The 25,094-nt window shown below is 42.4% G+C and overlaps 2 protein-coding genes across 2 annotated transcripts in view; both read right to left on the bottom strand.

The window, feature by feature from the left end:
- Positions 1 to 7,522, bottom strand: part of HEATR3 (HEAT repeat containing 3) — a 32,786-nt gene extending 25,264 nt beyond the window's left edge. The window contains exons 1-5 of the mRNA XM_081030352.1: positions 7,207 to 7,522; positions 6,912 to 7,084; positions 5,470 to 5,557; positions 3,987 to 4,099; positions 1,965 to 2,074 (exon numbers count right to left, since the gene is read on the bottom strand). Of these exons, the coding sequence (XP_080886478.1) occupies positions 1,965 to 2,074; positions 3,987 to 4,099; positions 5,470 to 5,557; positions 6,912 to 7,084; positions 7,207 to 7,344 (622 nt within the window). The 5' untranslated portion in view covers positions 7,345 to 7,522. The remainder of the gene's footprint in view (positions 1 to 1,964; positions 2,075 to 3,986; positions 4,100 to 5,469; positions 5,558 to 6,911; positions 7,085 to 7,206) is intronic.
- A 5,916-nt stretch (positions 7,523 to 13,438) lies between these two features.
- Positions 13,439 to 24,861, bottom strand: CNEP1R1 (CTD nuclear envelope phosphatase 1 regulatory subunit 1). Its single transcript, XM_081030351.1, has 6 exons — positions 24,704 to 24,861; positions 23,455 to 23,526; positions 21,088 to 21,161; positions 17,968 to 18,077; positions 17,786 to 17,840; positions 13,439 to 14,796 (listed from the first exon to the last, which is right to left on the bottom strand). The coding sequence occupies exons 1-6, from the start codon at positions 24,726 to 24,728 to the stop codon at positions 14,755 to 14,757; spliced, it is 378 nt and encodes a 125-aa protein (XP_080886477.1). The 5' UTR covers positions 24,729 to 24,861; the 3' UTR covers positions 13,439 to 14,754.
- Positions 24,862 to 25,094: the final 233 nt, after the last annotated feature.

Below are 25,094 nucleotides of genomic sequence, written 5' to 3'. Positions count from 1 at the left end.
AAGGCTTTTCCTCAATTACTCATCATGAACCAGAAGCAAACAGCCTGAAGACCAAACACCAGTCCCACGGACACTCTTCGAGAAGTTCTCTTCAATAACAAGCCCTAGGTTTGGGGACATTCTGGCTTCCTTTACATTCAGCATGACCTTAAAAGTTGTGGTCATTTCTGATGAAGCAATATTTAAGAAAAAAAGGATTTTACAGAAAAATATGAGAAAATGAAGAGATGGGTAAAATATTAATAGACATATGATCCATTTAACTCCTCCCCTGCATTAAAATAAGACAATAGGTTACAACTTGTACATTAAAAATAATTAACTGAAAGTATCAAAACATCTGGGATTGCATGCAAGGTTTTGACAGAAGAGACCTCTGAAACACAGAGGAAGAAGCAAGCCCAAATGGGTGTTCTTTGAGATATTGTAGTCCATACAAATCCATTTCTTTCCAGGTCTAAAAATCACACCCATTCAAATTAGTAAAAATATATGCTATTTCTGTGATCTAGTTTGGTCCCCAAAATACATTTGTATACAAACCCATATATATGCACGTATGTTCGTCTGGCTCTTGCACATATACATAGATCCAAATGTATTATTTTTCTCATTAAGAGACTAATTAAATTCACTTTGGCCAAAAGCCACAATAAACTGTGCCTGCTACCATAAAGACAATATAAATTCAAAGAAAACTGTACTAACAGACAGGATGGAATCTCAGAAGTTCACTTAACTATATGTAAACCTTGTTTGATTTTCAAAACAAATAATTTGACATTTGTTTAAAAACTCATGAACCTAGCTAAATGCAGAAAGAAAACCATTATACAATTCAAAATTATTCTGATACATTTTTTAAAAGTTCATTAGAGAAAAAACTAAAAAATATCTATAACAAGACTAAATGCACAAAGATAGCAATGAAGGTTTTCTTTTAAAAGCCATGAGCTAACTTCACTTTTATCGTAATTCTTATTGTAAGAAAAACTGCCCTCTGAGATGAAGTTACCTACCAATTTCTTAGTTCAACTGTTTACAAAAATCCACATTTACTCACGAATCTCCCCTCTGCCAAAGTTTCCCTTTTGATAAACTAATTTTTGCAGTAGTATTTATTCCACTTTTTTTTTTTTTTAAATTTTCTGTTCTCTTGAAAGTACCCATTAGAGCTAAGAGAAGCATCAGTAAGGGGAATACTCCTTAGGAAGAGGAATAATACAGTAATAAATTAAAGTAAGGATAACTGCAGGAGAAATGCATAAATAAAAGGACAGCTGGATGCCGCCATTCTGATGGGTAGAAAAGGAAAGCTTTTCATCAATTATTTCTCCACTCTACCCCAAAGTTCTGTTGAGCCACCCACCCTCCAGTTTCTGCCTCATGTCCCTGCTAAGTGAGGACCTCCCACAGCGCTCTAACCCCATGTGCAGAAGGCGAGGGAGCCAAGGCAGTCGAAGCTGCCAGAAGACTTTCCTTGCTCCACAGAAGGGAAGCAGGCCTACGTGAAATTTCACTGATTATCCTATCTCAAAAAAAGCCCAGGTTATCAGTTTTCTGATGAAAGTAAGAGAGAGTGGTACAAGATCTTTAAATAAGTCTAGATGCCAGTTAATTGTGGCCCAAAGGCCTGGTAGATGTGGGTTACTATGTCTCAGTAAATGGGCGATGAAAGCTCAAGAATTAGTAAAGGCTTCTGAGAAGGGTAATACATTAGAAACCACATAGGCTCACATAACTACCTTCTTCCCTTTCCGAGGGAAGAGCAGGAAAATTGTATGAGTAAGTAAAGTATTAATGACAGAGTTTAAAAGATTCAGAACAAACAGAACTCAGCTATGCATTTATACACAGTGAGAAAAAGAAAAATCACTCCTGTAGAATAAACATGCTATGTCTGAATAAAGCTTTTTGAGTAAGACCACACATACTTAACATATCATCACCTTTTCTTCACTTACCTACTGAAATAGCCAGGTCAACATTGGTAGGAAACCTACTTAAATACTTTAACACAATCTCCAAACACCCTTCTTTGTTGAATATAGATACTGCTCTACTACTGCATTCACTAAATTGAAGGGGGAGAAAAAAGTTTTACTATTCACGTTAACATTAAGAAATCAACCACATACATTCGTGAAAAAATAAATTAGGCTTTATAAAAGAACCCAAGAGGTGAAGTCAACTACCCGCCATTTTTATACATGAAGAAATCAATGCCAATTTCTAGTCACTGTACATGAACACAACTGGTTATCTGTGTTTCTATTTGTTTCGCAGTCGGGTCTTTCAGGCCAGCTCTTCACCTGCACCCCAGTTTCCTTATAGGAGGTTAGAGCTGGAAGAGAGCTTAGAAACCATTTGTTTCATCTCCTCATTTCATAGATGAGGAAACCCAGGCCCCAAAAAGTCAAGTGATCTGTCTAAAGATCACACATTTTGTTAGTGGTGGTTCCCTGGGTCTAGCCTACTGGTTTTGCCACTAAACCACAGTAATAATAAGTTAAAGTGAGGCGAAAAGGCCTCTATACTTATCACACAAAAAGCACAAATTTTAAAGAAAGTAAGATTAAATTTTATTAATTCCTTTTAGACTGCTATTATAATTTCAACAGGCAGAATTGGCAACAGAGAAGTAACCGTGATAAATATTTTTGAAATGACATCTTTTAGTAAAAGAATCAGAATTAAAGCTATTAATGTTATCACTGTTAATAATAAACACACATACTAAATACAGGGTAAGCAGAGCTAATTATAATTGTATCCGTGTTTCCAGAGAAAAGCATTCCCATACACACACTACTTATACACACGACACACTAATAGTTAACAGAGCTGACTAAATTATTAAATTCAATCCTTCATTTAAAGATAAACTATTTCTAGCGAGCTAGTTAGGGCAATGAGCCTACCCTCATGAAGCCCACAGTAAAATCAGGTATAGTCAGGAAGGTAAGACATACAAGTGTTAAGATAATTTAAAATATACACATATGTAAATATAATTTAAAATGCAAACTATAAAACAGAAACGCTAAGAGCTCTGATAATTGGAAGTGATACAGGTAGGCCTCACAGGCATTAGGAAAGACAGACCCCTGTGGAGGCCACTTTTTCAGGCTCTTTCCAAACAAATTGTTAGAAAATTTCCAAGTTCAACAATTTATGTAAATTCAAGTTATCTGGTGTACAGAAAAACAGCACCCACCAGCTTGTTCAAATGACATTTCCTCAAATCTGATCTCTCCCATTTTCCTGGTGGAACGCATACACTCGTTTAAAATGAGATCATAGGCAAGTTTGGACGGCCACATACATTAGGCAACTTTGCAGAGCCAATTTAATCTTGTATTCTAAGAAATACCTATGCTTTTAGGTCAGAAGCTATCATTGCTGCTGATTAAAAGTCAGGAACGATGACAGAATCTTGCTAGAAATGTGGAACAGAAAGCGGGGTAGAAAAAACAAATCCAGGTTGTGTGTCTAGTCATTTCCATTCCTAACTGCAAGTCCACTCCACCCCCCCATGCTGCAGTCATGGAATGGAGCATGGCCTCTCCCGACTGGGCCACAGGAGCTCTTCCTGTCAAATGGCTACGCCAGCAGGGAGGACCAGCCACGGTCTGTGGTCCCTGTCTCATTCCAGATGCCAGACCAAGGCAGCTGTTGCACTGGGGCCTGGCTGGCTTTAAGATGAATGCAGGCGGTGGGGACAGGGGTGCAGTGCGTGCCAATGGCCGTGATTCCCCTCATTACTGTCAGTAACAATGCCTGGAGAGAAGAGCTGTGAAGCCGAGAAAGATGTAGTCATGCGATGGGAGGGCTGATCTTAGGTCACGTGACATGACCCCCTACCAAGCACTAATAGCACAGATTTCCAGGTCCACCAGAGAGAACAGAAATGCCTCTGGTTTAACAGAAAGCGCAGCAGTCTGCGTAGCGGTGGGGCAGCAGGCTATGTCTGGAAAGCATCTTACCAGATATTCCACAGCACGTTCACGGCCTCATTGGCTATGTTCTCAATAGAATTTCTGTTCTGATCTTTTTTTTCCTGTGGAGGCATCTCATTTGAATCCAGCCCAGCGCTACACTGTAAACAAATATCATGATTAGCACCCTGGTCCAAAAGAATAATTAAACAAAAAGGCTAATGATAGTGAAGAATCACAAAAAAGAAACATCAGAAATTACAGTGGTTAACAAGCCAATCAAATTCTCAGAAGCAGTCCAGTTCCCACAGCATTCTCCCATTTGGCAAGAAATACAGACAAGAAAGGTTCACAGGTCATTGTACAAACTAGATATAAAGCATTTCACATTTGAAATGAAAATGTAAAATCAACACAAGTCTTTTTTCTAACACGATAAAGACAGTAAATAAGGCAAAGAAAGGTAAATATGGTTAAGAGCTACCATCTACACGGTATCTTCACGTGCAAGGCACTATTGTAAGAACTTTACATAAAGTCATTTAATTCTCACCACAAACCTATGAAGGAGATGAACTGTTATCCCCAGCCTCCTGCTACAAATAGGAAACTGAGGTACAGAGAGCTTGCTAAAGGTGTAGTTTGGTGCATGGTGAAGCTGAGCATTCTGGTTCCACCGCTCTGCAGCAGTGCCCCTCCTGTATAATCCACAGCACCCCCTAAACACAGGGCTTCTCATTTCGGCACTACTGACATTGGGGACCGGATGATTCTTTGTTGTGGGGGCTGGCATGTGCGCTGTGGAATGGTCAGCAGCTTCCTTGGCCCACTACGTGTCAGTAGCAACCGTTACCCTCAAGGTGTAACAATCAAACATGATGTCTCCAGACATTGCCAAATGTCCCCTGTGGGGCACATCACCCCTGGGAGTAACACTACTTTAAAGGAAACAAGACTGATGCCTCTTATCAAAACTGGATATTCTTTATATGAACTTCAAGAAGTGAAAATGACACATCAATACAGAACAGTGAACCAGAGGCATGCCAGAGAGAATCTTTAGTTCCAAAACTACACCATGCAATAAAGCTGGCACATTAAATTTGGGGACTTAATGTCACCTTCGAGACAAATTCCTAATACCTGTGCTTCAGCTTACAGATGCTAGATAGGGCTGATGTGAGGATTTAATAATACACAACACAAAATAACACCCAACACACAAATAATCAATAATACTCATTCTTTTTATTGTGTGAAGTTTAAAGTCTACAGGAGTCAGTCTATAATTTTAGGAAGATCTTTTCCAACTAGCATATAAAAAAGGTACTGGGGACAAACCAGAGACTGGTATCAACGATGAGAGATCAGTGTTCCCAGGAAAATAAAATTCCTATAGGATGTTTGGAGGGAAGACAAAAAAACTAACACCAAAGTACTAACAAAATAAATACGTAAATAAATCTAAGTTTGGATACAAGACACATTAAAAACAAAAACTAGCCATCAGGATACTTTACAAACCGCATACCTCTTTTAGAAGAGCGACCAAAGGAGTCATGATATCCTTAGCCACCATGTCATCACAAACTTCAAAACCTCCACAAGCACTGAGATTTCTACGTGAGAAGTTGAAAACGTGTTACTTTCAGATCACATGTCACAAAACACTATTCAGCTCTCAAATTTATTTCTATTTCTAACCATACTTAAGGTTTCCCAGATGAAATTGCTTATTATTTCCATAGGAGGTTGCAGAATCAATCCATCGATTTCCACTTATTCTGCTCCTTGTTGTACATGATGTAAACAAATCTTAGTCATGTTTAGTCACGTAACAACTCAGTCTGAGCTAGTACACAGGTGTGTGCCTATAGGGAAGGGAGAGGGAAGAAGACTTTCCCTATTTAATGTCACAGCCTAATCTTATGTGAAGGGACTTTTTCTTGGAATCAAGACTTCAAGGGCTGCAGGGTGAGGCTACTGAGAATGGTACCCCTGAAGCAACCGACTTGCCAGGTCAATGAATGAAACATAATACATATAGACAAAGCTGTAAGAACTAGAATATTAACTTCTACGCTTGCCCCCTCTACAGTCCATTCTCTGCACAGCCACCAGAGTGGCATTTTGAGAGGTAAATGAGGTCATGTTACTCCTGCTTAGAATAGGTCCTTCTCCATCTCTCCAGCCTCATCTCCCATGACACCCCGCTCCCTCCTCTCCTCAGCCGCACTAACCTTTCATTCCTGACAGTGCCAAGGACCACCACCTCCGTCCTCACCCTTCCGCGGTCTCACTTCTCTGCTGTTGCTGTTCCCAGCCAGGAATGCTTTCCGTTTTTCCGTATCTGGCTCTATCCTTGATGAACTCTCAGTTCACAAATGTCATCTAGAGATGTCCAATGTAATGGACGGTCTCACCCCCAACTCCTCACCCTCCTGGTTTTCTGCATAGCACGTCTCGCTAGCTAATGTTACCTGTTTCACCTGTTTACTAGTTTCCTGTCTGTTCTCATCAGCGTGGGATCTTGGCTGTCTTACTCAATGTCCTGCCTGTTCAAAATGCCCTGCACCGAGAAGACCTGGCACATATACTGGAAGGGTCCCCAGAACCTCAGGGACGGATGGAGAGTTCTCGGACACTCGGACAGCGGATAACGTGCGCTGGGCCTTGAGCGGAGGATGCGGGGCACAGGGCGGAGGGCGGCTGCGCGTGTTCAGGGGGTCCCGCGGGCCTCTGCAGGCTGCAGCCCGAGTTCGAACGCCCCCTCTGCAAATGGGAGCCCCGGGCAGGGCTTGGCGCTCCCGCGCCGCCGAGGACAAGTGCACTGCGGCGGCCACAGGCCCCCCAGGGCGCGCGGCGCACGGCAGGCGCAGACTGGACGCGGCCCCGCCCCGGCCCCCCCGGGCCCCCCGGCCCCCCCCCGGGCCCCCCCGGGCCCCCCCCGACCCCCCCCCGTCCCCCGCTCACCTCAGTGCGCCGGCCGCCGTCTCCCGCACCGCCAGGCTGGGGTCGAGCAGCAGCGGCCCGAGGCGGCGCACCGCGTCCCTGCGCGCCAGGCCCGGGAGCGCCGGCCGCTGCTGCACCAGCCGGGCCAGCCCCGCGCAGGCGCACTCGCGGACTTCGGCGCTCGGGTGCTGGAGCTGCGGGACCCAAGCAAGGGTCAGAGGGACCGCAGAGCGCAGGCCCGCGGCGCGGCGCCAGGGCTGCCCCAGACGCCCCCCGGCCCCGTGCCGGCCCCGGGGGCGGCGGGCCCTGGCCTCACCTTTTCCAGCAGCTCCGCTGCCGGCCCGTCGTCCTCCTCTCGCTCAGTCCCGTTCTCGGCCGCTGCCGTCTCGGCCTGACAGTCGCCGGTAGGGGAGAACTGAGGTCGCTTGAAGCGCTTGGTCCGGCTCTTGCCCATGGCAATGTAAGCTGGAGGGAAGACCGAGAGAGAGAGGACAGGGCAAGGGCAAGATGCTGCCGAGCTGTTGGCAGGGACGTGTAGCCAACCCCGAGGATGCTGGGGGTTCGGGCCGCGGCTCAGCGGGACCAGCTAATCGTCGGAGCCCACCTGGCGAAGCAATGCGCAGGCGCGTGGCGTGATGGTGGCAAGGAGGGGCTGGGCGGAGAGCGCGCAGGCGTAGAGGGCAGGGTGGGCGGGGCCAGGCCTGGCCGTGGGGCGGAGCCCTGTGGCTTTTCCCCGCCCGAGGAGGCTGGATGTGAATGGTAGTACCGACTCCGCCTCCCACCAGCCAGTGACGTTATCAAGTCTCGGAACCTCTCCAAATCTTTAATTTCCATAACAATCAAATGGGATTAAGAATACGTAACTTGCAAGGTTACTGTGAGATTTAAATACAATTATGCAAAGCACCTAACAGCAAGCCTGACGTATAGTAGTAGTGTTCAAAAAATATTAACCAGGATTTTGTGTCCCCCGTGCCTAGCACTGTTCCTGTCATAATTAAAGTCCAGTTAATGTTTTAGAATGAATGCACTCCCTTAAGAAGTTACTTAATTTTCCTGCCTCGGTTTCCTCATTAGAGAAACGGGGAGATCAATAAAATATATCTAATGCAGCTGTTACAAGAATTAAATGTGTTAATGTGTTTAACATGCTAAGAACAGGACTGGCACATAATAGGCACTATATAAATGTTTGGTTGAAACTTTTATTTAACGATTAACAAGGAATCTTTCACACATACTTACTGAGCACCAGGTACGGTGCTGGGCATTTGTCCCTGTCCTGTCCTTCTCCTTACGGATTTTAGAGTTTAGTGAGAGATGTGTTAAATACGTGTATAGTAACTATATGAACTTTAAATACAGTTATGCTAAGTGCTAAGAAAGGAGGAAAAGTGCAAAAGACTCTTGGGTAGTCTTTATAATTACAAGTATTTATTGAACACCCTATAAACGAATAGCTTTCAAGTAAACACTATGGAGAAGAGTTCCACCCCATGGCAACCCAGCCGTCAAGGAGTTGGCTGCCTAGTTAAGGGAAATAACATGAATTACTGTAGCATATTTTGAAAAACAATCACAGAGGTGTAGCTAAACTTGTACAGAATCGCGAGCCTACTAAAGACCAACTTTAGGAACAAGGAAAACTGAGAGTGCCAAATATATGTTGGTAGCTTTCACTTCCTAGATCTCTCATATCTGGCCACTGATCTCCTGCCACTTCCCTAGTCCAAGTTATTGTCTTGTCTTGTCTCAGTCACATAGCCTTCCGGTCTCTCTTTTCCCATCCTGTCCTTCCATACAACAGCTAAAGCGATTTTTTTTTTTGCAATGAATATCCCTCCAATTTTTGCATTACATTTACTCCCTTGCTTAAAACCTTTCAATGGCTTCCCTTTCCCTTAGGATCAAGATCACAATCTTAGCTGGGTCTCCTCCCAGCCTCCAGTTTCATCTTCTGTCACCTCCTGTTCTCTGCGCTTTTGTCACCCTCCAGAGGGCCAAACGCTTTTCTGCCTCGGACTTTAAATAATTCCCAGCCTCTACCCCTTTCCTCCTGTCACTTATCATAGTCAGCCTCCTCTGATTTCAAAGTCAGAAACAGGTCTCCCTTAAAATAGCACACATCCTGCTCCTCTGCTTCAAAGCACAGCTCAAAATTACAATTACAATCTAAGGTTATTTGTATATAGTTATACACAATACTCATATACATACTCTCCCCGAAAATAAGATCTAGCTGGACTATCAGCTCTAATGAGTCTTTTGGAGCAAAAATTAATATAAGACTCCATCTTATTTTAATATAAGACCAGGGATAATATAATAAATATAATATAATATAATATAACATAATACCAGGTTAATATAATATCTGGGTCTTATATAAGACTGGGTCTTATATTAATTTTTGCTCCAAAAGACACATTAGAGCTGATGGTCTGGTTAGGTCTTATTTTCGGGGAAACATGGTATGTAAACCCTATGAGGACAAGACTGCCTGCTTTCACATATCACTGTATTCCCAACACTGGCCCAAGACCTGACAAAATAGGCATGCAATTTCTTGAATGAATAGAGGTTATATAATCAGGAAAGAGTAGGGTGTATAATCTAGACAGAATAGGATGAAATAAAAACAGATTCCTGCTGTTTCTCTCACTGTGGGGATGAGCAAGAAAAAAATGGTTCAAAACCTTAGCAGGGAAGAGTTTTGTGGTTTGTTTCCGTTAATCGCTCTTCCCTGTGAGAAATTAACATTTCTGCTAAAATGAATGGTAAACTTTATTTAATGAGCTTAGGAGTCCTTCAGGGAACCACCTGTCAGTCATAGGAGGAACCCAGTGACCTTTTAACAGTTTCAGAGGAGCCCAGTGACCTTTAACTAATCTATTAATCCTTAACCAGTCATTTAAAAAAATCTAGTCAAGCAATGATTATCTAGCAATGATTACCTAACCATTCCTTCTCTTTATCAAGAGGGAATTTTTGAATTAGACTGCTTAGAAGCCTCTTCCCTTGAGATAATAAAAATGATTGTAATCAATTACTGGTCAGGTAAGTTCTGTTTTAAATAGGAACTAGCTGCTGACTCCTGTGTCTCCCCCTTCACAGATTTGGAAGGTAGTCTTCCTCAGACACACTCTGATCAAGATCTCTTAAAAGTCTTCGACAGTCCCATGCATGTAGGTACATGACTGAACCATGTAGAATAGGGTTCAGACCTGTACGGTACACCGAAGCCACAGCAACCTGCCACATGCTTCAAACACATCATTACTTGCCAGGAGCCACCTGTCTTCCCAGAAATCCCTGCGGCCTTTGCTTTACCTGGGCCTGGGGGACTGCAGAGCTCAGCAAACTTCCTTAGCACGCCGTGGCATTCATCACTTCCACTGTCCTGGTACACAGTCTCAGATCTACTTACAGTTCCTGAGTTTTAAGAACTCACTGTGGGATAGAAGTAAACCAAAAAGATGGCTGTCCTGTGGGACCAAGCGTATTGTCCTCATCCTCTCTCCTGCCCCAGCAGACACGCCACGTGTACCTCTCTTAGGATTTGCCCACGTGTGCTGTCCCCACTAGCTTGTGAGCCCCATGTTGGGCAGGGGCTATTGCCAGTGCCCAGCACTCAGCTGAATTGAGTTCCTGAGATGTCTACTCCCCCATGATGGTTTCTGCCCTCGTCTCAGCTGGCCCTAAAGTGACTCAGTAGTTACCAATAAGGAATGTTGCTGGTTGTCTGCAGCTAATCAAACACCTCTAGTTCCAGATCTTGCCCAAACCCAAGCCATCAAACTGGCCTGATGAGGAACCTGGTGACACCACCACTGAGCACTACGTCTGCCCTGAAACGCAGCACCACTGCCTCCCCCCATGCCTGTACCCCAAACACAAAGGGGTTGGGGAAGTCTCCTGGGAGAGCTAAAATGATTTGGTCCCTAAACCTGGCAGGGTTACTCAAAAGGAGCTTGGTGGACAGAAACCGTCCTGACAATTATCCAAATATCCAGTGAATGTTAATAGTTTTTTTACAAAATGGCAGGGAAATGGGTGGAAACAGGGCTCTCATCAACAGGACCACTTAGAGCATTTAATTTTAACATGGAGCGTGGGGACGCTCCAAAAGGAGGATCTAACAGTTCCCAAACACTGGTCATCACAGACCCTTTATTTCTCCAATGGGGTACAGGTATGTTTTTTGCTCCTCTGCTCCCTCTCAGCCTCTAGGTCCCACTCCTTTGACGTCCAAAAGCTCTGACCTCTCTGGTTCCACTACCAGAAGTCTAGTTCAGGAGCCCGCATCTCTCACCTGGACGAGGTCATGCCCTCCCAGGTCATGCCCTTTCAGTCCACACAAGAGTCAGGCATGACCATAACACGCAAGGCTAGTTAAATCACTTCCCAACTCAAAACACTTCGGTGGCTTCCGGCTGCTCTCACGAAAACTGCCAAGCCAATTCCTCCTTTCCTGCAGCCTCATCTCTGGCCATGACCCCTCTGCAGTTCCACGCTGCCCCTACCCCTCACCACTGACCCTTCAGATCTGTTTGGACATAACTTTCTTTAGAAAGTCTTGTCTGGGCTGGACCCCCTTCTTCTGGGCGTCCATTTTATCTTTCATAGCCCTTAAACCACATGGTAATTGCTCTATCACGGGTCTGTATTCTCCACTAGACATCAAGTTCTGAGAGGTAAAAAGTTTTTCCTCACATTTTAAACACCCAGCAAAGCACCTGCCACAAGGGTGGTCTACAACAATGATGAAAGACACACCAAAACCTTCAGGTAACAGATGTCTCTTACACAATCAGACTTTCATCGTAAACAATCATATACAAAAAACATGGTTTTAAAATGTTTGTTCTAGACAAGACGCACCTCCTATTTTTGTGGGAAAGGGGGGGGGAGATAGAAATTACACTTACCCAATGTTAAAAGCATATAGAAAGTTTCACATGGGAGGAATGAGGTTCAAGTTTCTATGGTGTCAACAGGAGAGGAAGTCAGAGCTCCCCTAGTTGCTGGTGAAGGCAGAGAATGTCTGAACTGTCTCTGCAAAACGCCCATCAGGAGTCCAGTCAGAAAGGCGAGCCTCAAAAGGCAGCACTAGGTTAGCTGGAGCCTTGTTTTCAGTGAGCTTGTCTGAGAAGAAGGCACCTAGAGCCACTTTAGGTTTCTTCGTCAGAGGCCAAATATTCTTTTTTGCATTTAATCCACCCTTCAGGTGTTTGCTTGGTTCAAAAGATAAGCAGAATTTCCTCCTAGTTATCTCAACAGAGATGTTGACATTGGGTGAGGTTGCAACAGTGAGTTGTTTTTTTTTTTAACTTTTAGGATTGGTTTACCAACTAGATTTACTGAGCACTGCCTCTGTAGCCAAGCACCGTTCATGCGCTTTACACGAATGAACACATTTAATACTCAATACAAACCTGGGAGTTGGACGTTGTACCTCAGTCCTATGTATCACCTACCTAGGATAAAAGCATTATGCCCATTTTACAATTGAGGAAACCATGGGTACACAATTTGCCTCAAGTTACAAAATTAGCAAGGAGCACATCTGAGAATCAAATCCATTCTGGAGATAAAGAGTCCACATTTTTCTTTTGTTTCTTTTAAGGAGGTTGTAGCTCATGCGGGGATCGAACCGGCAACCTTGGTGTCATCAGCACCATGTTCTCACCAACTGAGCTCACCGGCCACCCCAAGGGTCCACGTTCTTAACCATAACACTGTACTGTTTCATGAATTCAGTTCAACGTTGACACACACTCATGAACATCCTTTTAATCTGAATCCAGAGCCGTGGGTTCAGGTGCCGGTTTTGTCTTTTGTAAGTCTTGGGGACCTAGAGTCGAGTTACTTTGAAACTGAGACTGTCTTCCCCACCTGTAAAATACATGACTGGATTCAATCAGTAATTCTCTAACTTTGCAAAAGTGGGTTTGAGGGTGAGGGTGGCGGTGAAGAGAAGCAGTCTGGCAATGATCCTTGGGCCATTTCGACCAAAGTAAAGATTTTTTTTTGGAAAATGAACTGTTCTGCTAGGACTAAAGGTATGAAAAATCTTTAACAAAAGTTTCTGTCTTGGAGCCAATGGACTCCAAGTAGACTGGCATCAGGAAACCCATGAAATCCTCTCCAAATGCAAAGTATATGTATGTACACAGGTGTATTTCTGTTAGGGAAAAGATACACGGCTTTCATTAAACACTCACAGTAGGTAACTCCAAGAATATCTAAGGATCTATAAAATCCCTCCACTCTTGGAGGAAACTGGCAATGCAAGCTTGTAAAGCACACTTTGAGAAAACCTACATTTCCTGATTAACAGCTAAATGTTATTAGACAATGATGAATAAGACATAGTGAAAGTAATCATAGGCTGATAAAGTGGGTAAGTACAATTGCTACTTGCAATTTGCTCTACTGGACAGAGTTGAAATATAAAGTATCTCATCTGGAACTAGCCTGTATCTGAAACACAGTATGTTTAAACATTTTTGTTAGAGTTAGAGACTTACAATACACCAAGGAAAAAGCCCATTTGCTAATTATATATAAAGTATTTATTTTTTATGCACATATTTACCTACAAAATTTACAGAAAATAAAACAATGCAGAATATATAGAATACCCTCTTAAGACATCTTAGGAGCAGAGGGTTTTATTGCTACAGTTCAAAGAATAAAATTTTATACACATGAAAGCCAAGATGAACACATTTAAGTTAAATGGTAGCCTTGTTAAAACGTTTTTGTCCTGTTAGTGAATTTTCAGCTTTATGTTAAATGAAATTTAAAAGACTGCTCATGAAATAATTTAAATCTTTTCAAAATCTTCTAATAAACAGGTAAAAGGCACCTCCAGATCTTTAAAATATTTACAGCAATCCCAATAGTTTAATTTTAAGGGCTATTATAGTACATGTGGCTAATATGCATACACAGTATGTCAGTAACACTCTCTAAACAGTGAGAATGGTAGACTCTGGTTTGTGGCACCGCCCCCGTTCTCCTTGTGATGGAGTGGTTGATCAATTACACCTGTGCAATACTTGTGTAACAGCATGTCTACAAAGTGTAAAATCCAATTATCTAAAACAATGACTATCAAATTTCCAGACATAATTTATAACTAAACCTGTATATTCAGAAGCCTTTGGAGCGTTCTTATAATTATTTTTTAAAATATAAAGTAAATTTCGCATTAAATGAAAACAATGAACAGGAAAATATCACCACAATAGTGGCTGAAGTTCACTATCTGGTTTAATAAAAACTGTTTCTCAATACATTTCCAATTTCTTACAACATAATGGAGATGACTTTTCCTCAGTCTAAGCCCAATCTGTTTTTCCTGCATTAAGATTAAAAGAGAGGAGCGTAACTGAAAGGCACAGCTGTACAGAACGGCTGGTTTGAGAGCTGTAGGGATGGCCAGATGTTCCTGAAATACTGGTGCAGGAAAACCAAGTCCACATAACGTTTTCCTCTTTAACATTGGCATTGATTTGCTATTTACAGTAGTTTTCAAAAATACATTATAAAAACTGGATGAGGTTCTGTTTCTAAGTTTAACTTAGCAACATACATACATACTTCATCTGCGAACATCTTCACAGGAGCTGAAGTACTAAAGTGACACTAATACTGCAATACAGATAATCAAAGGTACCAAAGCACTGATAACGTGAGTCACCATCATCAAGGTATCTGGGTAAATATTGCACACTTCTTGTCAGTTGTTGCTATGACCTTCACATATCCAACTATGAAAGGAATCCTTTATGGCTTTTGCTATACCACTCAGTTGAAGAAAGGCTGTTTTCGGTCCCATAACAATGAGTGCAGACTGTCATTGAACATGAGGCCTCGGTTTCAAAATGAGTTTTCCCGTCTGTAAAAATACAAAATGAAAGTTTTTCAATGCACACTTCTAAAAACACCACCACTTATCTATAAACCTTGAAGGGTATCAGAGCACCTCTCTGCATTTAGTCAAGATTAAGCAATTAATAGCTATGTTTTCAAAGTTTCCTTTGTGTGGAGGTTTCTTCCAAAATTTCTATTACTTTGTAACACACATATACAATTTTAATATTTGACGAATTTCCTGTCCACGGGCTATCTAAAAATCAGCCAATCAATACATTGGATAAAATAAAATCCCAACCTGAAGAGACTAATTTATGCTCCTTCCCAAACAAAGTATATAGAACAAGAATGAAACTATGTATCTGGCAAAAATATTTCTCTTTTTCTAACATTAAATTTTAATTTCAAGTTAAAATGTAAACCAATGGTTGGAACAATAGACACTCATACACTGCTGGTGTTCATAAGTAAATACAACTTTCCTGGATGGCCAACTGTCATACTTAGCCAAAAAAAAGTGCCTACCACATATGCCAAACAATTCCACTTCTAGGAATTTATCTGAAGAAAAACCTAAATGCCAGATGAAGATGTGCATATAAGTGTTATTCATTCTTTCAACATTTCCCGAGTGCCTCCCGTGTGCCAGGCCTTGTGTGAAATACCCGGGATCCAGTAACGATGTAGACAAAGTCCCTTGTCCTCGTGAAGCAAAGTTCTAGTGGAGAACGTACAACTGACATAACATGGAAAGTGTGGAGACTGTATGTCTAATAGGGAATTAAGTTACGATGCAGCCATAAAATGGGATGACGTATAATTAAACAAAATGGAAGACCTTAAGTGAGATAACACAGATTAAAAGTCCAATACCTCACTCATGGCTAATGTCCAATAAATGGCAGCTCTTAAATCATAACATTGAGTCAAAGGTTTGAAAAATCCATAATACACCTTTAATTTATAAAAAAGTAAATGAGAAAATATGACAAAATATAAAACATGGTGTTTATCTTTAGCTGGTAAGATTCTAGATGGTTTCAATTAACAGATTTTTATTATCCTCAGGTCAAAAGTATTGTCAAGATACTACTGACCTCTCGAGTCTCACTTAATTTGGGTAATAGTGTGATATCTTGGTAGAACTTTGATACCAATTTTTCTGTTTTATTGAGGTATAATTTATATACAGTTAAATCTTGTGTACGGTCTTGTAAGTTTTGACAAATGAATGCACCCACGTAGCCACTACCCAGATTAAGCTAGAGAATATTACTATCACCCAGAAAGTTCCTTCATGACTCTTTCCGGTCATTGGATCCGCATTCCCTACACGGACGTAACCGCTTACCATAGATTAATCTTGCCTGTTTCTGATCTTTAAATAAATGGAATCCCATGGTGTGTTCTTTTACATCTACTTCTTTCACTCAATGTGTTTCTGAGTCTCATCTGTTACCACATTTCAGCAATTTGTACCTTTTTATATAAAATATATAGTATTCCACTGTATGACTATACTATTTGTCTATTCATGGTTTTAATCTATTATATCTTTACCTTAAATTACATAAGTCATACATTAATGTAATCTCATTATAAAAAATTCAAATACAGGTAAAGTCATTGTCTGCTTCTACTTCAAATGCTAGGCCCACTTACAGAAAAAAACAGTGTTAGCATGAATTCTTCCAGATAGTTTTCTATGGATTACATTCCCATGTATCAATAATAAAAATGTGGTATTTCTAACGTGCTGAAATATTTGGGGGTACAATGTATCACCTGGGATTTGTTTCAACATAATTCCATGAGGGCAAGAGCACATGAAATGAGTCCAGCCGTGAGCTGATAGCTGTTGACACTGGAAAATGGATACATGGGAGTTCGTTACATTCTTCTCTTTACTTTTTTATGTTTGGAAATTTTCCTAATTAAAACTTAAAAACAAATGGTACCAAACTCAGCACAGTTTGGTAATTTCCTTTTTGCATTTAACATTATGTCGTGAATGTCTTTCTATGTCCCTATTTACAGACTGACTTCTGGTTTCCTAAGATGTGGCCATAGTCAGCCTATTTTAACATTCCCCTGCTGAGAAGCATAAAAATCGTTTCCATTTTTTCACTACTGCAAAGGACGTCACAGTAACAACTTTGTACCTGCCTCCTTGTGTGCATGTGTGGTGGTTCCCCAGGGTAGATGAAGAGGAGAACGGTAGGGTTGTGAGGCATGCACATTTTACATTTTGTAAGAATGATAACAACTGCCCTCCGAAATGGCTGTACCAATGTGTATTCTCAGCGAGTAGTGTATGGGTGAATCCATCCCACCACCGTGCTGTATCTTCCAAGTGTGTCATTTCTGCCAGTATGACAGGTGAAACAAATGGAAATGAAAAGAGGACTTCCAGAATTGCTTCAGAAAGTGGCAAGAACGATGGGGTGTGTTTGAAGCGAGGGGGACGACTCTGAGGGGGGGTTAATGGCAAGGTGTCTTTTACTGTAATAATTTTTTTAAAAACATTCACCATACTTTTTGATCACACCTTGTACGTGATCAACTTTTAAAAACACAGCAGGTTTGTATATCCATAGTCCATCAATTAATCTATGCCTCTATTTAGGATCCCACATACAAAATACCATCAGAAAAATAATAGTTTACAAAACCAACATCGAACTGAGCCATTTCGGGCGAATAAATATTGAACACTGTATTTCATCAAATTTAAGATGGCTTCAATTATAAGATATATCATGATTTTATGTCATTAAGAAAAATTAAACTGTCAGCTCTACCAATTTAATTGTTAAGACACCACTGATTATTAGAAGAATCTCAATTTCAGAGATGTTAAAAAAGTGTCTTAGAACCAATGCTATGAGGAATATTCCCACTATTAATTACATGGAGACAATTTATTGTTTGTATAAAATGCCTGTTTTACTTAAACTAAACATTTCAGTCATTTCACATGTCTATAATTTCCTAGAGAAAAAAATACTTACATCATCACAAGACATATTGTACTCTGCTAATACAGTTCGACACCGAGCGGCTATACTGAATGAATGGGGTCAAAGGAAAATTTCTCATTTCAAGAGTCATCTTTTAAACAACACACCTAGATCATCAAGAAGGTGCTTTAACTTAGTTCAGAGAATAAAACTCAATTCGTGGTAAAGGATACATTGATGGTGCAACTACTCTCTTGTGTATCCCAGCAAAGAACAAGCCTATTAGCGTGATACAGCTAATGGTGAAAAACGGATGGTTCCATAATGACGTAAAGAAGGACACCTGTAGAGGAAGAGTTTGCAATACAAAAATGTTAAAAATCTTAGAATACTGATTCCTACCCTCCCCATTCATGCATAAAGATATGTAACATTTTCATCATCGAAAATATGAGGATTTGAAGACTTCCAATAATCCTATTTCTCCGTATTGCTATGCTATAAAAATATGTAATGTACATTTTATATCTTCAGTGTAGCGAGACAATACAGCAATATTCCCTCCATTCATTCATTCCTATAGTCAAAACCCACCCTACCAAAACTGCACCGAACGCTTGCCAGGGAGAAGCAATTTGAAAAGCACAAGACTAAGGTCCACAGAGCAAGGCCATCACCCTGTGCACTGCTGTTCTCCCAACATCTGAAGTAGCACTTGGCAAACACAGGTGCTCGATAAATACTGTGCAATAAAGATGAGGTCTCTGGTCTCAATGAAAACACAAGTCAAACATGATCTAGTTACCCTCCCTGTTAAAGAGAGCTGGGCAAACTCTGCCACGCATAACTTGGTCCCAGTCGAATCATCTCATGGGCCTCTTGCACATATGCTAGTGAATTTGTCTCCTCTCCGCCTGGCTAACTCCTACACATCCATAAGACTCAGCTCTAGCATCAGCCTTCCTCTGTGCAGAAGCCAATGAGTTTTGTTTTGAAGCCACTGAGATTTAGACAGTCACAGGACATTCAAGCAGGGAAGACAATGAGTAGCTATCCACAAAGAACTAGAGTTCAAGAGAAAAGAAGGGCTAATTTCAGATCTGGGCATAATCAGATGATCGCAGAAAACACGATACTAACTAACAATATGTAAAGGGACATGGGTCTAAGATCCAGGATTGGAACAAGAACAGGCATTGAAGCCAGGCTAGTGGGGAACAGGAAAGCAGATTAAAGGAGAAAAGACAAGTATTTAGAGTCTGGAAAAAGAAATCAAAAGGACTAGAAACTAAGTGGGAGTCACAGAATCAAACTACGGGGCTCTGCACTGCACCATCATGCCAAGAGATGCTTGCGTGATTCAAGACTGAGAGCTAAACTTATACATTTGTCAAATGTGAAAGGAGTTGCTACAAACATCAGGAGGGAAGCAGCTCCCAGAAGAATGAGCTCCTGAAGATTACTATTCCAGAGGAATGGCTCCTTCAAACCTTTGAGGACAGTTTAACCCCATGGCCTCACTATGTTTTATGTGGCTTGCACAACGTTAGCACACAGTGTTTAATGTCTTCATTTGAATTAGATCAGTCACTACCAGCTTTCTTTCCTCCATGGCAATAATCAACTACATCCAAACAGCAGTTTCCCCCTTTCGATCAGGTGTTCATGTACTTTCCCATTTGCCATATTCTCACCTGGGGTTCCTCCAGCTAGCCATTGGCTTTTGAGTTTGCAACTCCTGCTACAGACACAATTGCTGCGGAAAACTCTCATCAGGTTTGAGGTTATTAAATACTAAAATATAGAGAGCCAAGCCTTAGGCTAATAGTTATATTCTCACCTAATTTAGAAAATCATATTAACTACAGAGTTTTGGGCCTATTTCAAATTACATTTAATTCTGTGTTTTATTAAGATCTCAAGTAGCTGAAATCAGCTTACATTTTTCCCAATTAGAAGTCAGATTCATTTCCCAAGACAGACCTTTTTCAATCTTCTTCCCAGCTTCCTTCACTCTTCCCCTAAAGATGAGTACCAAGAGCAGCCTTAAGATCAGATTTTTATAAATGAACACACAGGAGAGTTTCCTACCTGCCACAAAAACCCCTCTATTAACATAAAATTCCATCACCAACCTCCCCTGCTTCCTATCCTTTTATGTTTCCACGCTAGTGGATAAAGTCAGGGAAACTGCATGCTAAATAAACCCCTGGCTGTCTGAATTGCCATTTAGACTGCTGACAAAGCCTTACTATTAGGCTTTTCTCCTATATAACCTGAAAAGTGATAAACAAAGCCACTGGAAGTAGTCTACCTAGTTAAAAGGGGGAAGGGGAAGTGGAGGTAAGATTTGTGAAAATTACATCATTACCTAAATAAAGCTGCACTGGGCTGGGTGGGGACCTCCACTAACAAATTGGAGACTACTGGTTCTCTAATAAAAAAGCCCGAGTATGAAATTAAGACATAGTTAGTAGAAAGAGGTAGCAATCTGAGAAACATGCTATCAGCTTTCATCAAAGGATGCTTCAAGAAATAAGATTATGAAATCTGTTATTGCATTTGGTATAGGATATTCTTAGCTGGTGCCCAGTGGGAGATCTCTCGGTGGTTCTTATATTAAACTTCCGGCTGGAAATTTTTGTTAAAGATAAATACTGAGGGGAGAAAAGCTTTGCCATCTTAAAGAACTTATACATGTCTTCTCTTCACAGAGACTGAACACCACAGGTCTGGCTGTGACTTTACTGACTGGGAAACTCAGAGACTAATCTATGACTCAATTCTGGCAGCTGTGCTGGCCCACCTGGCCTCTAACATCAGGGACCCGCTATCCTTCCTGGTGTTGACCTCCTAGTCCAATTAGTTTGTTTCTAATCCTGACTTATTATTACATTTATATTTTGCTATTTTACTATATGTTTCCTGCAAAGTCGTTTCAAACGTTTTATGGGATGAGGAAGGGTATTAACAGAGATAACTCATAGAAGAAAATGTTTTCTAACTTTTAAAAGCTGGCACTGAGGACACTAAATGAACAAAGCTGAACAAAGACAACGTATACACTGAGATACATAATAACATGTATGAGAGGTACGTAAAGCTGCACAGGAGTCCAGGACTGACTGAGAATATAAGTGGGGTAACATTTCTTAGGCCCCTTTCCCTGTAAAGATAGTTAATCCAGCAGCCAAAGTTGTTCTTAAGCAAATTAATATGTCACATTTTTAATATGATTAATATCACTATTAGTAGTAATAGGTAGCACTTGAATAATACTTTACAACGAACAAAACACTGCTATATCCAGTATCTCATTTTATCTATTAAATATTTTAAATCAAAACTTCTACCTTTTGTGTCTCAGGATCTATTAACCAGTTCCAGGCACCGGTAGCTGTACAGACAGAGACCACTATAAGAAGCACTGATGAAAGATAAACACGAAATTAGTAAGGAAACAAGCTCTTAATATTCGATACTACTACCACTGCTTCCTAATAAATGACAGCCAAAAGATGCAGCACTTGACCATCTTTCCCCGAAAATAAGCCCCAGTTAAGATCGTCAGCCAGACGGACCCATTTAGTACGTTATGACGATGTTCCAGAAGAAGATGACATGACTGTATTTGAATAAATGTAGATTGTTGTACATGAAAAAATAAGACATCCCCTGAAAATACGCCCTAACACATCTTTTGGAGCAAAAATTAACATAAGACCCGATCTTATTTTTGGGGAAACACAATGTTAAATGAAAAATGCACTTGACTCAGGAATTAGGAGACCTGCTTGTTGTAATTAAGGATACTGTCCCCCTTCTTACTTTAGACAGAACTTATGAAGATTAGTGAAATTAAAAACAGTAAGAACCAAGATGGTTAAACTTGAATATAAGATTCTATGTTATATAACTTTTAATGTGCTTTGTGCGGACATCACAGATCTTACAAAGTAAAAAAACACACCTCTCATTGTCTAATGTAAACAAACCACACAAAGACTCCTTTATGAACGCACTGAGATTTCTGCCTAAGGGATTTTGCCTTGCAGTTAACTGCCTGCTCTTCAATTAAACAAAAGTCAGTGTTAGAAAATGTGGATGGAACACACCAATCAGTATTAGATTTTCTTTAAGGGACTTAAAGGAAAGTCGGGGTAGAGATTACTGATAGCAGATCTTAGAAAACGTTCCTTTATCCCCCCTAAGCTAGAATTATTTTAAAAATTCTGAATAGATCATAAGTAAAACTTAAGAATGGCATTTCTAAGAAAATAAAAATAAAAAGGCACCAAGACCTACTTAATACTCTGATCAAGAGTTACTATCTTTCATTTGGGACGCCCACATTTTTAAAATGCAGAGATCAAGCCTCAAAGAGCAACAGAAATATAGTAAAACCTCAATTATGTAGAATTCCTGGTGATGTACTTTTAGAAGAGGCAAATCACAGAAAAATATCTCATTTTAGATGTTTAGTAACAGAATCAAACTTGCAAAATTATGTCTGAGCTCAGAATAAACTCAATTTCCTATAATTCTTTATTGCCAATAAAAGATATACTACAGTACAGTTGTTTTTTTTAAGTGAAGCAAAAGCAAACCCACTAGAAGGGACCTCACACACCTACTTTTTCCTGTACATTAAGCTTGCTTATGTCATTAACACGCAAGCACTGAGACCATGAACCAGAGAAAGTAAAGTGTGTTCACTATCTTACATTTTCTAAGAACAGCATAATGGACATTGTAAAAGATTCTCAAGTAGCAGTGAAGCAAGGTTTTGGGGGTAATCCCTAGGTAAACTAAAGAACCTGAGGAAATCGTTACTTGTGAATTCTGACCAATCAGAACTCTCACAGCAACGTACGATTAAAACTGTGCAAATACATCTAATAAAATCACACAAGAAATCTCACCATAGAAACAGAACCCTAACTTCACTAATGCTCTTTTGGTCCCAAAAACTGAGTTACACTTTGAAATGAAATATGTCCTTGATGTGGGCTGCTGTACTTCTTTCTTGGCAGGAATTAAATTACAACAAGGAACGTCTAAGAAATTAAGAGTGGTTCCAACATCAGTCAGCAAAGCATTTTGTTTACTGATGTCATCACTTGTACGTTTGCATTTCCTATACATTTCCACTGGGCAGTAGCCACAATTCTTTCAAATCATACTTTGTAGTACTCATGATATCTATGATTAGACAATAATAATGTACTTTTTTTTTTTTCTACGCTAGGCTCCAAAGCAGCACAATTATGCTTTGTTAAAATCAGTTAAGGATAATTGTATAACCTTTGCAAGTATATGTTAAGTACGATCTTCCTTTACAAAACTTTATTTCAATAGTTTGTAGGCAAATAGTAAAACTGCTAAACAGGCCTACTGAAAATGTTATTATACGTGTTGTTTATCAAATTTGTAACATTTGTTTAATAAAAAAGTACATCTATTTTAATGGGAAAATAAAAATTCAACCACAAAGACTGTTCTTTTAGGGTGGCCAGCTCCTTTTTAAAAAAATTTCTTTACAGCGTGTTATTTATAATGTTAAATAAAATTTAAACCTATTAAAACAAAAGGAAATGTTGTGTTTTAGTAAAGCAAGCATTTGTTAACCAGATTTTCCATCAAAGCCAATCATTGCTAGGCAGGGATAAAAGTATCAATTGTCAGTTGACTCTCCCTTAAAAACACATTCAGGCACTTACTTCTCCAACGTCCAGTGGCGGGTTGCAAGCAATGAATGTACTCCGTAAGTCTCCTCTCGAAAGCCTTGAGATCTACGGAAAAAGATTCCAACCTTCTCATTAGCTGCTCCCACTAGTCGGAGTCTGTAGAGATGAAACCCCGGGCACTCTGACTGCTTCGGGCCTAAGCCACCTGCGTGTGGCACTGAACTGCTTACTCCGCTTACTGTGACAGCGTGAAACACCAGACAAAACATTAGGTTTCTTTAACCCCAGTTCCACAGATAAGGACACTGGCCGGTTCACTTTTAGAAGCTGTGTGTGGACAGTCAGCAGCAGCCTCAGGCCCGAGCCCAAAGCTAGAAACGTGGGGCTCGCGAAAAAAAGGACCATCAGCTCGGGTCTTGCTGCCGCCGGAACCGGGGCCCCCCCGGCAGAACCGGGCCCCCCCTGGCAGAACCGGGGCCCCCCCGGCAGAACCGGGCCCCCCCTGGCAGAACCGGGGCCCCCCTGGCAGAACCGGGCCCCCGTGGCAGAACAAGGTGTCACCGAACGCCCACGCCCGACCGCCGCCGCCCGGCGCCCACTTCCGGCCCCGACAACCCACGACCACGACTTTCCGCGCGGCCGTCACCGACGCGGCCTGCTAGCGGCGGGCGGGAGGGTCAGCGCCCTGTGCCGCCTGCCCACGGGGACAGGTGACCGCAGCGCCGACGCCGCCGCCCCCTGGAAGGCCGGGGCGTCCAAGGGGCGCCCTCCTAGGAGCCGGGGGGGTCCCTGCCCCAGCCGCGTCCCGCAAACGTTACCAGTGGCATCAGGAGGTGCTTCCTGACCCGCCTGGTGGCACCGGAAACCCGGCAGGCGCGACGGGCACGGCTCCCGCGGTCCTCCGAGTAAACCACAGGGGTCGGGACGACGACTCACGAGACCAGCAGGACAACGGCACGTGCACCGCGCGGCGCCGAGTACACACGCTGTTTCCCGGGGTACGAGCCGGCCAGGGAGGGCGAGCGCCCGCTTTACACCGCGGGGCCCCCGCCGCAGCACGTGCAACGCCCCCCAGCGTCCCGCCAGGGCCGGCCAGCCTCGGGCCTCGGAGCCTCGGGCCTCGGAGCCGGACCCCGCGCCCCCCAGGCTCCCGGCCGCTCCGGCCCGTCGCTCGCGGCCTCCGCTCCCCGGGGCGGGGTCTCCTCGCCTCCTGCCCCTCCTGCCCCTCCGGCTTCCGGGACGAGCCCGGGACACGGCGGCCCGTCCGCAGGGCCCGCTCTACCTTCTGCCTGCTCCAGCGAGTTCATGTCGGGCGGCAGCTCCGGTCACGGCCGCGCTCCCGTCCGCATTGCAGCTCCGCGGCCCCCGCCCGGCCCGCAACACGGACTCCCACCTCTAACCGCTCCTCTCTGGCCCTCCTCGTCGCACCGCCCCTTGCCTAGACCCGCTACGCTCATTGGGCGCCTCTGTCAGACCCCACCACTAAGACGGTTTCCTATTGGTCCACTACTCACTCGCCTCGGGGCCTGGGTGGACGGTCAGTCGGAGGGGCCAAGAACTGCCGGCGGCCGGGCTGCTGTTGCACTGGTGCCGCCTCCCGGCGCGGGGAGGAACTGCAACCTGTCCGAGTCGGTTCGTCCCTTCGTGTATTTCTACTTTCCGGCTCGGTTCTT

Source organism: Rhinolophus hipposideros (genome assembly GCF_964194185.1).
Source record: "Rhinolophus hipposideros genome assembly, chromosome: 21".
In the NCBI taxonomy this organism is placed as follows: domain Eukaryota; kingdom Metazoa; phylum Chordata; class Mammalia; order Chiroptera; family Rhinolophidae; genus Rhinolophus; species Rhinolophus hipposideros.
Note: the sequence above shows the minus strand (reverse complement) of the source record. Positions and strands in the feature narration are given on the sequence as shown.